The following is a 17,130-nucleotide window of genomic DNA, read 5'->3' as shown; positions in this document are numbered from 1 at the left end:
ACCTGCCCTTCACCTTAATTTAAGGGACCGTGGGGTCGAGAAGACATTTCTAAAGCACTCATGGATGTCTGAATGCCCGCTTGGTATCTCCCAAGCTGCACATTTCCAAGGTGGCAGGACTGGTGTTATGAGACCAGCCAAGCCTCCTCGGGGGACTGACAAGTTCTCTGGGCTTCGGTTTTCTCATCTGCAAAATGTTAGCCCTGACCGCACCAGTGTCCCAGGGCCACCATGAGGACAGGATGGAGGGATACTTGTAAAGCAATTAGAACAGTGTCGGTGACATAAATCCGTACAACCAGCTTTGAGACTCCAACCTGTGCGGCACACGTAATAAGAATCAGTGCGAAGCTTAAACCTACCAGTGTAGACTCAGACTTTTAACTCTCTTTCCATAAGGAAACCAGTGGCCACTTCACAACAGGACAGCCTCATCCTCCAGGGCTGGAAGATGAGGAAGTCTCCTTGCGGGGACCCGGCTACTAGTTCTGTGCGGTTTCTACATGTGGTGGCAGTGGTGGAAATGGGGAGGGCTCCAAGGTGTAAGTAAACCCCCAGGTCAAGAGCTGGTATGGTGCAGTCTACCCCTGGCCCCTAGATGAGATTCTCCTCCAGAACCCACTTTGAAGACAGGGTGCTTTTCTCTACCCTCTTCACTCAAGAAGGCTCTTTCCTCCAAACTGGGGGATCCCCTAGGGCTTTATTTCCCCTGGAAGACAATGTCATCTCGAGGTTTCCCTCCGGGGCCCCTGTTTAGCAGGTGGGTTAGGGGGCTGCCATTAGGCAGCAGAAGTGGCGGGAGCCTGGGACAGCGGGAGGGCGGGAGTGCGTGTCTCATGGATCTACAATCAGGTGCTTACTTGCAGTCGTGTTTCTCAATCTCGAAGTGAGGGTTGAAGTTGAGGACAATCTTCTGGTTGGGTTCAGGGGCGTAAACAATCCACTCGCAGTTCTGGTGGGATGGGTAATCCTGGGGGTAACCGGGGGAGGTGATGTAGCCAGCATCTTTGGAATTCAAACGACCTCCACAGGGTGAGTCTGAAAGAAAAGTCAAAGAACCCAAAGAACTTCAAATATGCTACGGCCTCTTTTTTGCCCCCCCCCCCCCTCTTCCCTACCAGTGGCTGATTAAAACTGTTTTACAAACCTTTTATGGCAGTCCAGAAGACTAACCTACTTACTCACTCAGTGGAAGAGATTACTTCAACGCATCCTCCTGCCACTCACCCCCCCCCAAACACACACACCCAGAGGGGCACAATCACACACGTTCCCCAAATGAAAATATTCCAGAAAATGATCGTAAATATTCCCAATTACATGCGCTGACGTGAAACAAACAAGAGAGCTATAAACGTAACTTGCCCCCTGCCTTTCCTTGTCTCCTCTCCTTGGCCCGTCTCCTTCTTGTTCAAACCTCTCCTCTCTATCTTGATCTCATAAATCCTTCATTTCAGTCAGTGTCTCCCAGGCCAGCCCAGGCAGCCAGAAGTAACGGCTCCGGGAACTGACAATAGTGGTTTTGTGGTGCCGACCCACAAGCGAGCCTGGTAACAATTACATGTGATATGGAGGAAACACTTTCAGCTTTGGGCCAGAATAGGCCCTGGAGGGTGATTTTAGTTTCTAATTCTTCTTCTTTTTTAAAAAAAAAAAAAAAAAAAAAAGCAAAAACACCAAACATTTAATTCCACATACACCACAAATTTGATTTATTATTTCATTATACACCGAGTGGAAAAAAAATCTGCATTAGAGAATTCACTGGCTCTGACCTCAGAGCTCCCACAAAAGTGCTTTGTGTTTTTCCCTTGCTTTCTACCCGCCGGCCCTCCTGCCTCGTCACCACCACCAGAGTGTGCTGCTGCCTTGTCCAGGCCAACCAGTCACCAGCCACTTGAAAGGCCACTGCAGGGGGGTAGCCGCCCCTCTTCCCAGCAGTGCCCGGCTGGAGGTAAACAGCTTCCTGTGGGCCAGGAGGCAAGGGGGCGACTTCAAAGGCAGAAAAGGTGGGTGATGACATTTGAAGAATCTCATCTATTTGGGAGTGAAGTTCTGTAATCCCCAGGAGGGGTTCCGGGGAAATGGGGGGTTTTGCTTAATACCACCTTAGAACCGAGGACGGGAAGGCACGAGAGACCTGGAAATATTCAGAAGCCTCCCGGAGACCTTCCTGCGACGTGTGCCTCTCCCAGCATCAATCAGGATTTAATATCGCCATCTGCATGGAGCAGCGTGGGCCCGTGAATTATGTATCACGGCTCAGCATCTACCCTACAGGACGGGCTCTTTCTCCTGCGTTCGCTCTTTGAGGGAAAGGGTCATGCATTTTTTAACTCTACAGGTGCACTTTACTATTCCCCATGTCTGTTGGCATTACTGTCTTCCAGACCTCTGCTTTAGATTACCAGTCTGACAGGTTTTAAATGCATAAAAGATGGGCAGGCCGCACAATGGCGGTGGGACACACAGATCCGCACAAGTAGCCTTTTAGGCATCGTGCCTCTGCGAGCTCAAACTGTGCCGTGTTGAACTGCCCAGAATCTAATGGATTCGGGTTCCATTTCCTACTGGGTGGAAAACAAAAGCAGGCCATTTCCTCTGGCTAGCAGAGCCCACACCATCCTCTAACTAATGACCCTGCACCCTCCCCAGTCCTGCAGGACAATAGGCTCAGCCCTCCCGCGGACAGAGAGGAGCCCCCACCCCGGGCCTGGACCGCCCATTCCTCCGCAGCCAATCCCCGCAGGCTTGCCCAGACCCCGGCCAAGCAGGCCCTTCCAGCACCTTCCAGCAAGTCAAACTGGGGCCAGTGGGTGCTGGCTCAGGCACATGCGATGGGGCTGAGAAGGAACCTCTGAGAAAGCAGAGGTGTGGGGACTTCAGACCACCAGCTGCTCTTACCAGGCCGGGAAGGGGAGGGGTATTCTCCCCGGTAGAGCTTCTCTGCCAGCTGTTTTGCTCAAGACTGTAGCCCTGACTAGCACACTCCCCCCCAAACCACACCGTTGGCCTTGGAACTCTCCAGAAGGAATGGGAGCTGCGCTCCTGTGATGGTTTCTACGTCACCCACACTCTCTCCCTCCCTCTCCCTCCCCTGCTGTCCTCTCCAGCCACTCCCAAGAGGAGAACTTCTCCCTCAATCCCCCCCTTCCCCCCAAGTGCAAGCTTTTTTAGGAATCAGACCAGGCACACAGAAGCAGCAATGAAGACAGGAAACTTCCTCATAGGAAGGTTTCATTTCTCAACCACACCAGGAGTAACCACTTCCCCACTCAGAAAAAACTGAAATGACATATAACCCATAGTGGATCGTCTGTATTTTCCACAGTAAAAACTTAATGGAAAGAAAAAGGAGTAACTCGTTTCTTTTTTTTTTTTTTTTCCTGTCCTTTCCTTATCTGAAGAAAATCAAGGCATTTTATTAAAATTTTTGAACACTCATTACAACATCTGCTGTTAACCCTTTCAATACCCAAGCCTGTATAAACTCGCATTCCTGTTTGGATGGCACGCACACCGAGAAGCAGACACACACACATAGCTACCGGGCAGAAGTCAGGGACACACACCTATTAGAAAGTCACACTTCAGGCCCGTACATGCTTTCACACCCGCTCGTAAAATATCACACGTCGTTTGCACAGACACATAGCCACCAAGATAAATACTATCATTTCTGCCTCTGTTTTTCTTGGAGAGAACTGAATCCTGGAAAGATATCAGTAAAACTTGTAACGAAAACACACTGAATCCTTCCACACGTCTTCCCGATCCTTGATATCTCATTTCCAGGTTTGGGGATCTTCATTTCTTGAACACAAACACGCCCCCAATAGAAATGAACTCGACTTTCTTCTGAAGAGCTCTACCGCCTGTTACTCTGCGGGTCGGTCTTGTCTCCCAGAAGGAACAGCATAAATGCTGTCTGTCCTGTGTCAGAGGAGTCCGGGCAGAGCCAAAAGAGAGTTGAACTCAAGGGCAAATCCCTTTAGGCCAATCTCCACATACAGAAGGGAAGTTGACCCTGTGGAAGTTGGAGCCACTGGGCCTGTTGGGTGAGTTGACAAGGGACTTCTTTCTTCAACTATTTCGTGAGTACCTTTCACCTGGGGCAAATTCATTTCCCAAAAAGAAGGCAGACCCTGGCTGGGGCGCTTCAGAGAGGGTTGTCTCCTCCATCTGTGAGGGCAGCCTGAGGCTCTAGCGCTAGCTCAGGCCAAATAAAGGGCGGGGGGGGGGGGGGGGGGGGGAGGACACCAGAATAAAAGGATTAAGGTGACACCTCCAGACCTAACTGGAAAGAAGGGGAACAGTAAGTCCTAAAGTCCGGAAGGTCTGATTTTTTTCCCCCATGATGAGCATTTAGGTGTTTTTACTTGACACGTGCAATGTCAGATGATTTCTGACATTTATAACCTCCAGTCTCTCTCTGTTTTTTTGTTTTGTTTTGTTTTTTTTCCTGTCCTCCTCAGGTGCCCTCATCTTGCTGGTGGCCAAGGCACCATGAAGCTGCCTAGAGGTAACCCAGCTCTGCATCAGGTAAAGAGATTTTGTACCCGCCAGCTAGCAATTCTAAGCCACTCACTCTGCTGGCTTCCGAAGGAACCCACTCACCCTTCTGAGGAACCTAAATTTAAGCCAAACCACTAGTTCCTTGGTAATATCTGATTTTTAGGAAGTAATGAGAAGGAAAAGAAAATATCTTTAAAAATCTGGGCTGCCTTCTAAGGAAATTCAGCTGGAGTTTTTCTAAAGGAACACTGTATGGCCTGCACTCGACACTAAGGTTCACTAAGGAAACCCGGACGGCTGCGAATACTTTTAAATAATTAGAATTACAATGGCTCACCCCAGGCCAGGCGGAGGCACCAGGAGACACCAGGCAACGGCCTGCTGGCAGTCCCCCAGCAAAGGAACAGTCCCATCCTGGGCTTAGCTGAATGGAAGGAAAACGTCCTTGGCCCAAACAGGGAAATTTAGGATTGGCTGTACGTGGGACTGGAGTCAGGTTGTGGTCAGAGGTGGGTCCAGAGTGTGGCCAGAGGTGAGTTACTGGAAAGGGAAGCGGGATGGTCCCATGGTAGCAAGAAGAGGCCAGTGGATTCCTCTCCGCTTCCTACACTGTAACTCAGTGGGAGGGTTAAACCTAGTGGGTAGTTCTCCAAGTTCTTCTTTGAAGAGTTTGTTTTCTCTTTGAACAAAAGTCTACCCAGAACTCCAATGTCCAGAGCCGGTAGAAGGAAGTGGGGCTCTCTTGGGTGCAGGAGGTAGGGTGGCGAGAAGGGGTGTAGAACCTGGTCACCTCTGCCGGGCTTTGGGGAGCACAGTTTGAAACTCACTGAACTAGACCCCAGTTCCCTTGTTACTTTAAAACACCTTGTACAAGAGAAGGGATAGAAGGATTAGAAGACATCCATTGCGTGTATATCCCTGAGGGTCATAGGGAGAGGAGCACTCAGTTTCATTTTCCCTGACAATAACAGACTTTATTTCCTCTATAATTTATCCTTTATCCACAGCATAATCCCATCCTGTTCCTACTTCCAAAGCACTGCTTTCATTTCATTATGAGCAGCAAGGCAAAGCAGCAGCCCTTTCTCCTCCTTAAAAAGAGAGCAGGTTGTCACCTTGCCACTTCATTAGCAAGAAGGCTTGTCTTCAACATGGTCTCACCACTGACAAGCTGTGTGGCCTTGAGTAAGCCAGGAAACACCTCTGAGACTTTGTTTTCTCATCTATAAAAGGAGAGGAGCGATTCTAAAGGTCAGTTTCAGTTCTTAAATTCAAAGCCCCTAAAAGGAGGCGGGGAGAAGATCCCATAACCCCATAGATTGAACCAAAAATGGGAAAGGCTGTTTCCCCACCCAGAGAACGAGACCTTTACTCAAGGTGTCACTCCTGTTTCATCCGTTTGGTAAGCCTTGAAACAACCTCTAGGATTTTTCCGATGAGCACGCCTGTCTTGCATTATGGAGAGTTCAAATGTCTTTTAATCACATTAGCCCTACTGACGTGAGTTTCTTTCCTTAACCGAGTCTGTAGCTGCAAATTTATAAATATTGTGGATACGCAGTTCTGTGTGTCAGCATGTGAGCAACACCGATACATAAAAAGGAAGACCAAAAAGTTTCTTCAAATCCCTTGGCTGAATCATCTAAGCTCCCTTCTCAGGGTTTTAACCAAATTTTGCTCACTAACTCTGGATAAGCTGCTTTTTAAGAGTTATTTCTGTGAGCCGAGGCTGGATTTTGTTTTATTCAAAGCGACTTCAGTCTGTCACAAGATAGTCTCATAAAATCTGTATCTTGGCTTAAGCTGGGAAGAAATGAGCCAATCCATCAGCCCAGGAATGCGGCTGTTTGACCACTTCCTAAGGCAACTGGGAAAGGGATGCAATCTATTCAATTTATGGGGCCGGGTGGCAGTGAGTGATGCACTCCTGAAGGCACAGCAAATGGAAATCCCTGTGAACTTTTGCAGTGATAAAGTTCAAAATCTGAATAAAAGAACCTCTGGGAGGGCAGGAAGGAGGGGACGAGAGGGTGGGAGCAGAAGGCTGCACGTAGGCAAGAAGAAATGAGTCAGGAACCAGGCAAGCGCCCTCTTCGGAAACACCTCCAATGGATTCACCGAGGACAGAACCGGGAATTGGGTCTGGAAAGGGGACCTTTGGAAAAATCACTTCCCTTTAATCTGGATTCTAAAAATGAGCCTTCATGTAATCATTAAAAAAAACGCAAGTTTGATGTGATTACCTCCTCTGACCTCGAATCATGCCACCTGTGGTAACCTTGTTATTTGTCATCTTATATCATAAACAAATGCAATTCCAATAGGGCAGCCAATATAATATCATTAGTTTTTATTTATGTCCACTCTTTTCCAGTCCTCATTGCAAATGCAATTTTGATGCCATTGATGAGAGATGTGGGATTACAATGCCCGCCCATTTCAATAGACATTTGGGGAAGGAAATAGAGGAAGACTAATTTTGAGGTCTCTCCAAAAACCAAAGGAGAAAAAAAGGTAATATAATTTTTGTTCATTTATTTGGATTAAGCGAACCAAAGGCTTATGGTGAGACATCAGGGGCTCCCCATTGGTTAGTGAATGAAATCCAAACCCCTTGGCCTAGCAATGGGGCCTTGCATTTAGCCTAATGAATCATTTCTGACCTTATATGCAATTATTTCCCTCCACACATTCCAAAGTGCAGCTTCTGAGTGTTCCCCAAATAAACCCAGAGCCCATTTCTCAGTTCTTTTTTTTTTTTTTTAAGATTTTATTTATTTGTTTATTTGACAGACAGAGATCACAAGTAGGCAGAGAGGCAGGCAGAGAGAGGAAGGGAAGCAGGCTCCCCCCTGAGCAGAGAGCCCGATGTAGGGCTTGATCCCAGGACCCTGGGATCATGACCTGAGCTGAAGGCAGAGGCTTTAACCCACTGGGCTACCCAGGCACCCCCCATTGCTTGATCCCAGGACCCTGGGATCATGACCTGAGCTGAAGGCAGAGGCTTAACCCACTGAGCCACCCAGGCACCCCTCATTTCTCAGTTCTCATCTTCCCCTGATACCCCTTCCCAGCTCTAATGTCCATTCATCCTCTCGGTCTAGGCTCACATGTCACGTCCCCCTCCCTGGTCTCCCACACCAAGAGTACTCTTCTGGCCTCCGTATCTAGAACCTCCGAGACCGAAGCTCTTTAACATCTTCTAAGGTGTGCGAGGGCTCGGGACACCCTCATCCCTTCCTCGGGAGCACAGCAACTTGACAGCATGACTCTTCCTCATTCATCTTTAGTGAACTTTACAGGATCAAACCCAGAGCCTTGCCCAAAAGTCAGACTCTGAGGGATTAATTCACCAACTGCTAGTTGACTAACATAGCACCGAAAGTATCACTAACCAGCACAAACTCTGAGGAAGCTTTATCCAAACTGTTCTGCTTCTCTAGTCCTACCCTTCCTTCCCAACCCAACAGTGTGCTGCTGTTAAACGCGAAGATTTTTATAGTGGTGAACTGAGAGTTTCAGTTAACGTGTTTGGGATCATGATACCTGGTCATAAGTCAAGGGTGAGTTATGTGAACCCGGTCTCCAAAGGACACTCTAAACCCCGGATGGTAATGTTGCAGTTCAAAGGATATTTACATTTTAATCCTAGTGATGGTAAAAATAATTTATCTGAACGTTTCCTCACCCCCTGCGTATCTCATTCTCCTGAAGGTGAGTTCTAGATAGTTGTTACCCATAGCACCAGGAAGAGGCACGCTCCTACTTCATCGCTAAACTGGTTGCTGGTAATCAATGATTTCTTCCCTCTACCCATCCCTCCCCTATCTCTCTGCCCTTGGCCCCCCAAGACGCCTCTTGGGGCACATCTGTTTTATTTTTCCCCTTCATCAAAACAATTATTATTACTACCGCTCAGCCCCGCAGTTCGCAATTCCCTTTATCTTTTTTGCTGAAAGACTGGCCAGAGCCCAGATCACTGGTTATCAGGATCTTCTGAGGCCCAGAGCAGGGACTCACTGGATATGTGCATTAAGCTGGCTAGAATCCCCATCCACTGTGGGCTACCGGGGAGAGCTTTCCTTTTGTTATTCCCAGCCCCCTCCCTTTTTCCTGGATTAGATCATGACTCTTTTATGAAGACCCAGAGGGAAATGGGATTATTAAGAGTCTTGCTGGGTAAAAGCTATTTTGTCTTTATGATGACTTTCTTGAGTTCAGCTGCTGAGGGGCCTTAATGCCAGAGTAGAAGTTATTGCACGTTGGGGGGGAGCACCCTCCGCACATGCTCCCTGCTGAGCACACTTGCAGGGATGAAGGATGGGAGAGGAGAAAAGGAAAGGAAAGGGGGAGAGATTAAAAAAAAAAAAAAAGTAGAGAGGAGAACACCGCCAGCAGAAGAACAAGGAGAGAGAGAAAGAAAAAAAACATGCAACGAGGCAATGTAAATCTGAGATGAAAATCCAGCAAAGAATATTGCTCTCTGAAGAACAGTGTGCGGAGAGATCATCTGAAGCTTATGAAACACAGACCAGCGTTCAGTGGGTAAGAGCTGAGAATGATAATTATTTTATTGCAAAAACTCATAAAAATAACATAAACTTATCACAATGGTGATAATGTACTTTCTACGATCATGAGCTCCAGTTAACCTTCCTGAAGCTCTTCTGAGGATAAAGGCCTTTAGAGCTGGACCAAGCAGTGCCCTGTGCACTCTGCCACAGCACAAAACACCCGATGGGGAGAAGAAGTACTATTAAACACACTTTACAGATAAAGAAATTGAGGTACAGAGAGATGGAGTGTTCTGGACCCCAGAGCTGGCAAATGGCTGAGCTGGCTTTTCAGCCTGGGCAGTCTGGCTGCAGTGCTTTGGAAGCTGGAAAGCCCAAGGCAGGGCTCCCCAAAACTTCTATGTGACAAACTTATTTAGTGGCATTTAGGGAAAGACAAATGTTTTGCCTGGGCCGAAAACTCCCTTTGCTCTTTCTGCCTGCCAGTAATCTCTCCGTTCAAGGCTGGGTGTGGGGAGGACTGTACACACTGGCACCCAGCTCCTTGTCATCTCAGCCCTCTTTCCCGTGTACCGGAAACCAAGGTGTGTCTTCAGGATGGAGGGTGGTGTGCATAGGATGTTGGAGTCTGAAACCATGTGTCACAACATTGAGGGTTTTTTGTTGGCAACTCCCATTTCTCTCCTGTCGCCCCAAGCCCACTCATCCCTATCCTAAATGCCACGTTGTTATTGTTCTACTGGATAGGGGAAGCATTTTCAGAAATGGGGGATTTATTTTTATAGCACAGCTGGTCTGCCAAAGGTCACATAATTTGGCAACGTTCCCAGTGGTTAAAAATTAATTTCTTCTTATTAATACAACCAAGGTCCCATAGGATCGGAGCTCAGCCTTATCTAAACTTGACAGCTTCCTAAAGCTTCAGAAGATCCTTTCTCCTGGAGGGCCAGCCATGCTACAGGGCCACTGTGTCCCGGAATCCAGCCTCACCCAGTCCTGTTAGGTAATGAAACCATTAAACCCCTGGGCCATTTCTCATCAAGGCAGATAAAGCTTTGAAAAATGCTGTAGGCTCTCTAGGACAAACTTAGGCAGGATCTTCCAGGAATGGGTTAATTTAAAAAAAAAAAAAAAAAGTGACTTCTTTACCTGGAAGGCAAGGTAAAGACAAAGACTTACTTCTGGGGCTCAAACTCATGTCTCCCCTCAAGGAGGGTGCCACAAAGATCACAGAGTGGCAAATAATGGTCACATGATAAAATACTGCAAATACGTTAATGACAACATAAACTACTGCCCAGATGTCACGTTTCAAGTCCTTTCTCAACAGTGCAAGAAATTAAAAGGTATCATGCTTCTCCTCCAACTTCTAAAACAGAAAAATCTCATCTCTATTTCCTACTCTTTCCCAGATTACCGATAAACCTGGCTCTGAATTCCATCAACCAAGAATTGCCCCACACTCTGACCACCCGGTCAGCTCATTCTCTTGATTGTTTTAAGCAGCAGCTGAATGAAATGAACACACAGCACTGGGCGGGGACCTCAAAATCATCTAGCCAATGGTGTTTCTCCCCACAGATGCCCCCAGGCCCCTCCCAGGTCTTGTTTACATTCATGCCTCATTGCATATGAATTGGCATTCGGACTCCTCTTTTTCTATACTAAGGAAGGTAGGAGCTGACCTCCCCGTGGCAAAATGTGGATTTTACAGTCAACAGCAGGGCACGAGAGCCATTTGGTAGACAGCAGGAGTGCTGTCTACATAGCCCCGGGTTTCCAAGTCCCCGCAGTCTTCCAACCTTACATTTTGCCAGTTGGGTGCTCTGTGACTTAATCTGAAGGCAGACACCAAAGTCCGAACCCGCAGTGCTGCCTGGGCATTTGCAACCCTACCAGGCACATCCTGGACAAGAAGGCGCTTGCCTGGAGCACTCATGGGGAGCTCTCTTCTTTCCACGGTTTTGCACTGTGTACTCTGTTGGCAGCTGGTAAGAACTTCACTACCTCCAGTGGCTGCTTATGGGGTAAAGTTTACTGGGCAGCACTGAACGTGGGCATGAGACCAGTCCCCAGAGCCTAGAGCCGGCTGTCTGTGTACAATCTAGGAGTTCAGAGTTTTGCTTGCAAATCATTACACCTGCTCATAGTCATCGGGCATTTGGGGGAGAGGGGCTAAAAAAGAAATCCTCATCAGGAGCCTAGAACGCCACTGCTTCTCTTTTAGGATTTGTCTGAACCCAGACCTGTCTCCCACAGACAGTTTACACCTCTTATCTGCTCATCCACTCCAGACGCAAGGTTGATTGACCGCGTCTGCCCGTGTCCATGGCAATGGTGTTTAAACCCAGGCATAGATCAAAGCTCTGGGGGCGGGAGAGGGAAGGTTGCTGGTTATAGGGTCTGGGTTCTTTTGGCCACAAGCGACAAGTCCCGGGGGTGGAGACGTTGGGGCTGGGAGTTGCCACCATATGAAGAAACCCATTGTCAGGACCTGAACAATTTCCTGAGCAAACCGCAGACCGCCTCCCCCCTCCCCGCCCCCCCCCCCACGACGATTAACTCAAGCAAAGGGGTGAGTCGTGCCGGGCGCTGACGAGGAGTGGCTAGCGCCAGGGGGCTCTCCTCTCTGTCTGTAGCCGAAAGGAAAGGAGGAGGAGGGAGGGCGGCGAGCCGTGAGCACACGCCAGTACACCAGAGCGTGGATTCCCTCCCCTTTCAGAGAAATTCAACCGGAGCCGCAGAAGCTGCGACACGGATGAGCCGGATCCCCTAAGCTTGCCAGGAAGGCTGATTCCCACCCCACCCCCACGGTTCCCAGAGGAGAGGCCGGTTCATTCCACCACTCCGCCCACCCCCCACCCCACCCCACCCCACCCCACCCCCGCCAGCCCCTGGACATTGCCTCTGCTCTGTGGGCGCCCCCCACCCAGCCGCCGGGCTCCTGGGACCCGGCTGGAAAAACTGCGGTGCAGTCAGCCCGAGGCAAAGGGTGGGGGGCAGCCGTTTAATCACAGCTCGCCTCGCCTCCATTAACTTGTGTTGATATTAAAAAGAAATCAATCAGTGAAAATGAAGCGTTGGCTGTGAATATTTCTCTTTCTCACGTGGAAGAGCAAGGAGCGAGAAGGCGGGGGAGGGGAAGCTGACCGCGCCGGCGACTGCAGAGGTTTCTCCCAAGCGGAGAACCGCAGCGGCGACTTAACTTTCTGGCAGTGGACAGCGTGGAGGAAATGCCGCAAGCCTCTCCCTGGGGGTGTCCTAAGTCAAGGAGGAGGAGGGGACAGGGCTGGAGTTGTCGGAGGCAGCCAACTTCTCCCAGTCTCGAGCCTCGGTTTTGCTTTCGCTGGTAATATTTTTGCTTAATAGAATGTTTATGGATCGTTCGGCTCTGTTTCTGCTGCGTAGCCCAAACAAATCGATGCAGTGTTAGAGACGGCGCTGAGGGGTGGGGCAGGCTGGAGGGCCACTACGTCCCCGCCACGTGGATGCCCGCGCGCCGCGTGCTCCTCACCTGCTCAGGCGCCGGGGCGGGCGCTGGGCGCTGCTAGGAGCCGTGCGAGTTGCGCGCATCCCCGAGGCTAGAGCCGGCTCCCCTCCGCCCCTCTCCGCCCTCGGTTCTGAAATCGCACCCTGACTTCTCGCCTCCCAGTTCGGTCAGCGCACGGATCCCCAGCTCCGCCCGCCCCGGACCTCAGCCCCTCGGAGCCGGCCCTCCAGGGGCGGCCGGGGTAATTCAGCGCAGAGCAGGGCGCGGGAGACAGGAGGGGGCGCTCGGGGTAGGGCCCGCCGGGCTGCCCCGAGCCCCCGACCCCAGGCAGAAGGAGGCAGGCAGGCAGGCAGGCAGGTGGCGGGCCAGGGAGTGGGGGGGGGGGGGGCCTGGAGCGCGCAGCCCATGCGGCCTCCCGACCCACCGCCCGCCAGTCCCAGAGGCAGCCGCCACGGCCGCGGGGTTATTTGCTCTGTCGCTCCCCCTCCTGCACCTTCCGCCCTCTCTTTCCCCTGACTCCTTCTTCGAACGGGTTCCCGCCACCGCTGCCGCCGGCTGGGCTCAGCCCCCTCCCGGCAGGCGCGCACCGGGTGAGTCAGAGGTTTAGTAGGGCCTCGCCCTTTGCCAGCGGCTGCCAGCTCCTCGGGTGCCAGTCGGGTGCTCCGACGGGAAGCCCGAGCTCCCCGCGGCTTGCGATCGCCTTTTTGAGGGGCTGGAGAATAACCAGCCAGGGCGGGTCCCAGCCCCGTGTTTCACAAGGAGGTCCCACCCCGGGTGCCCGGCTGCCTGCGGCGTCTTAGTGGGTGACCTGCCCCGCGCTCCGCGCCTCTGGGCTTCTCTAGAAGTGACGCAGCGCGGCCCGGAGCTAGGGTGGGAGGGGGCTCTGCGGAGAGCGCGAAAGGCAGGTGGCAGAGCGGAGTGGGTTAGAGCGGGCGTCGCACGCACACGTACACTCCGCGCAGCGCTCGGGGACAGATGTGCGAACATCTGGGGTAGGAGATGGCCTCTGAGTCTTGACGACCCCTCCCGCTCCGCAAAGCACACGGAACCTGAAGTTGGGTGTGTGTGTCCGCGCGCGCGCGCGTGTGTATATGAGCGCGCGCGCGCGCGCCGGTGTGTGCCCCAGTGTGCACGCGCTCGCCGGGGCCTACTAGAGTCCGTGCCTGAACACATAATATACCGTGGGCATCTTCACCGCGTGCGCGCGCGCAAACACACACACACACACACACACACACACACACAGAGAGAATCACACAAACATACATAATTTATGCAGTATCTAGGTCTGTGGGAGGTAATTTAATTTCGCTTCAAGCTGGGAACTTAGAATTAAGGCAAGAGGGGATGGGGAGACAAGTGAGACCTGCGCCTATCTCTTTGCTCCGATTTGCAGCTGCCCTGAAGACCGGCTCTATGGCAGAGAAGGAGCAGCAAACGTGTGGATCTGGATAGCAAAGGCGATCCTCAGTCTTCCTTCCCTTCAACTAAACACTCGAGCTTAAATGGGTGTGTTGGCGGCGAGAGCCAGAGCACCAGGCGAACAGCTTCCCCTCTGGGCTCCCGCAGGACCCCCTATGCCGCGGTGATGGAGGGGAGGGGCCCAGGAAGCCGCAGGGGGTTAGCCCTACCCCGGCCGCCCGCCGGCCGTAGCCTTGGAAGTGCCTTCCGCTAAGGGCACTTCACCAAGGCTTTATCTCCTCGTTCTCTTTTCCCTGTTTCCTCCATAGACGGTGTCCCCAATCTCAATCACCTGTAGCAGCTTCTAAGAGTTTTGTCAGATTCCCCACACTGTTTTCAGAGGGGAGAGAGGCTCACTCGCGGGAGAGTGATGTGGGGAAGGAAAGACAAGCCCCCCTGGATTCCCTGCACTCAGCGATCCCTTCTCAGGCCGTGTGCCCCATGCCAGCCCTCCTGCGCGCTGCCGGATACTGGCCCCAGACTGTTCTGGGCCTTGCAGTCCTTATCTCTGCAGTCTGTCCACACACCCTTTTTGGCAGCGGTTGAGAACAAATTCCACTCAAAAGTTTCTAACCACTTCACAAGAGTAAGAGACCTTCGAAGGCGACGCAGTCTGTTTTATCTAATAATAATTTTGAAAAGAACATGATTTACTTTCCCAGAAAACACATGGATGCAGGGGGGGAGAGCGGGGAAGATCAGCCGCCTTGGTTGCCAGCAGCGCCCAGCCCCAGGCGCCTAGCTCAGCTGCAGGCCCACTCGCTCCACCAGCCTGTGCCCTGTGATTTCCAGGCATATCCACACATTCTGCAAAGAACCCACAGCACTGGAAAACCAAAACTAGACTCTTGTGTTTCCCAAGCCCTTCAGTTAACATTGCTCAATGTAGCTAAGTGGAGAGAATGCAAATGATTTATATTTCACTGGCTAGGTTGAAGAAACTCAAGGGAGATGTGTTCTGCTTCAAGACAGGGGGAAAAAAAATCCCCAAAACTGTAATGCAAAGGCTTTGTAGTATTTTTAAACCTTTGATTCAGTCCATATGTGACATCTGAACACCGCCAAATTCTGTCTATGTTTCAAAACACACACACACACACACACACACACACACACACTCACACTCTCCTAGTAGGGGAAAAAAGTTGGGTTTTAGGAGCGGTGGTGGTGGTGTAGGAAGGGCCGGCTGGGATCTCTCTTTAAATTATTTAGAATAGAGGAAGCCTCTTTCTATGCCATTCCGTGGGGCCCGTATAAGCCGTTACTTTTAAAGGGAAAAGCATGTTGAAATGACCAGAAAAACTTTCAGGGGCTTACCTGGTTGGCCTCTCACTTCGGGTCCTGAAAAGTAGAGAGCTAAGAAAACCCAGGTGAGAGGAAACATATCCATTTTGGAGAAGGAGGCTTTCTCCAGAGCTGGATTTGTAGATTTCTTGTATAATTTTAAGTCTTTTTGTTTTCCTCTCTCTTGCTTTCTTCCTTACAGTGTCTTCTGCAAAGGTCTCTAATGGTCAGTGTTTCCCTCCTGGGTCCTGGCGGCCCGTCTTCACCTTATTCCTGCCGGATTCTCACCTCACTAGGAGGAGGGTAGCTCTTGAAATCAGCAAAGCGGGAGCAAGCTGGCAAGAGGGGACGGGTTTCCTCTCTTAAAAACAAAACGCATCTATGTCCTCTCCAGTTCCTCAAAGTATCATTTCCTTTATCCTACAACATCACGAAGATTTCCCGAAAGCCAAGCGTAAAAAATACATATATAATAATAATGACGATAAAAAGAAAAGCCCAGACTTGGCTTGGGCATCCCACGGTCCCCAGGCAGCTGTGCGATCTCAGAGGCGTAAACTGACACACATCCCCCGGCACCCGGGACCGACACGCGGGCGGAGGCAGCCACGGCCGGACGGCCGGAGTGGGAGGCGGCCGCCCAGCTCCTGCCGTCGCCGGGTTTCCCCGAGCGGGAGCCTCCCCAGCGGTTACACCCGCTCGGCCAGCCTGACGAGGGGAGTCAGAGGAAAGAAGCTGCTGCTGCTGCTGCGGCGGCGGCGGCGGCGGCTGCTGTGGCGGCTGCGGCTGCGGCTGCTGCTGGCGGGGCGGCGGCGGCGGCGGCTGGGATCGCCTGGGAGTGCGCGAGCCCCTCTCCGAGTTCGCTCGCGCCCGCCCTCACCTCCACCTCGCCCAGCGCCTCGCCGAGGTCTGCGCGTCTGAGGATGTGCCGGGGGCGGGTTGCGGGCTGGTGCCTCGCTCGCCTTCTCTGCTTCCCCTCCGGCTCCCCCCAGCCTTTTCAGGCCGAGCCGCATGTGGATGTCAGAGCCGCGGCAGAGCTATCCGATTACGCGCCGGCTCAGGGCCCGCCCCTTCTGTGTTCCTGATTAAAGAGGCAGCCGCGGAGACGCGCGGCGCACAGCTCAGCTCCGCGGCACCCGGCTCGGGCGGGGCGGCGGCGGCTCCCTCTCCCCCCACCCCCACCCCCCGGCCCAGCGGCGGCCCGATCAAAGTTGAGGCGGCTCCCATCCAGCCGCTCCTCTCCCACCCGCACCGCCCGCCCACCCCGGGCACCTCCGCGCCCGGCTGCGCCCGGCCGCCCGCGCGCAATGCCCCGGAGAGGGAGCGCCCCGGGGCACCTCCGGGGCGCACTGCCCTTGGCCGCGCCGTCCCCGCCCGCGGGAGACTCGGCTGGAAATGCGGGCAATCCCTGCCCCCCACCCAAATTCCCGAGCTCCGAGGCCACACACGTAGGAGGCAGCACAATGCCACGCGCAATGGCGTTACAAGAGGAGTTGGGTGGCGTGCGGTGTTTAGTGTTGGGAACCAGGCGGCGGCTCAGCCATGCGTTCGCACAGGCAGCAGTGCGTGGCGGCGACACACACGGTCGGCCCCGGCTGAATAAGACCCCAAACACTCGTGCGTTTACTACTAGGGTCCTTTGTTGTGTCCCAAACAGACTCCTCTGCTCGCAGGGTAAGGGTTCAGGTCTCCCTGCGCGCCTAACTCGTAACTATCAGAAGAAGAGAGACGTTATGCCAAGAATTTTTCAGGTAATTAAAATGGATTCCCCCCCAATCGTCCCCCAAAGTACGGGTACGTGAAGGCTTCTCCTCCGAATGCTACTGTAGCTACTTCTATTCACCTTTTCCCCAGGGAAATGTGGTC

The 17,130-nt window shown here is 52.1% G+C and overlaps 1 protein-coding gene across 4 annotated transcripts in view; it reads right to left on the bottom strand.

The window, feature by feature from the left end:
• NRP2 (neuropilin 2) overlaps positions 1 to 16,379 on the bottom strand; it is a 114,794-nt gene extending 98,415 nt beyond the window's left edge. For 2 of the 4 annotated variants that reach the window (XM_032354527.1, XM_032354528.1), the window contains exons 1-2: positions 15,298 to 16,377; positions 861 to 1,038 (exon numbers count right to left, since the gene is read on the bottom strand). In XM_032354527.1, coding sequence (XP_032210418.1) covers positions 861 to 1,038; positions 15,298 to 15,370 — 251 coding nt within the window. In that variant the 5' untranslated portion in view covers positions 15,371 to 16,377. Of the gene's footprint in view, positions 1 to 860; positions 1,039 to 15,297 lie in introns of all 4 variants that reach the window. The other 2 variants (XM_032354529.1, XM_032354530.1) reach the window with 2 other exon arrangements.
• Between the last annotated feature and the right edge of the window lie 751 nt (positions 16,380 to 17,130).

The sequence above is a fragment of the Mustela erminea genome, chromosome 8, assembly GCF_009829155.1.
Source record: "Mustela erminea isolate mMusErm1 chromosome 8, mMusErm1.Pri, whole genome shotgun sequence".
NCBI classification, from domain to species: domain Eukaryota; kingdom Metazoa; phylum Chordata; class Mammalia; order Carnivora; family Mustelidae; genus Mustela; species Mustela erminea.
This window is presented reverse-complemented; position numbering and strand designations above follow the sequence as displayed.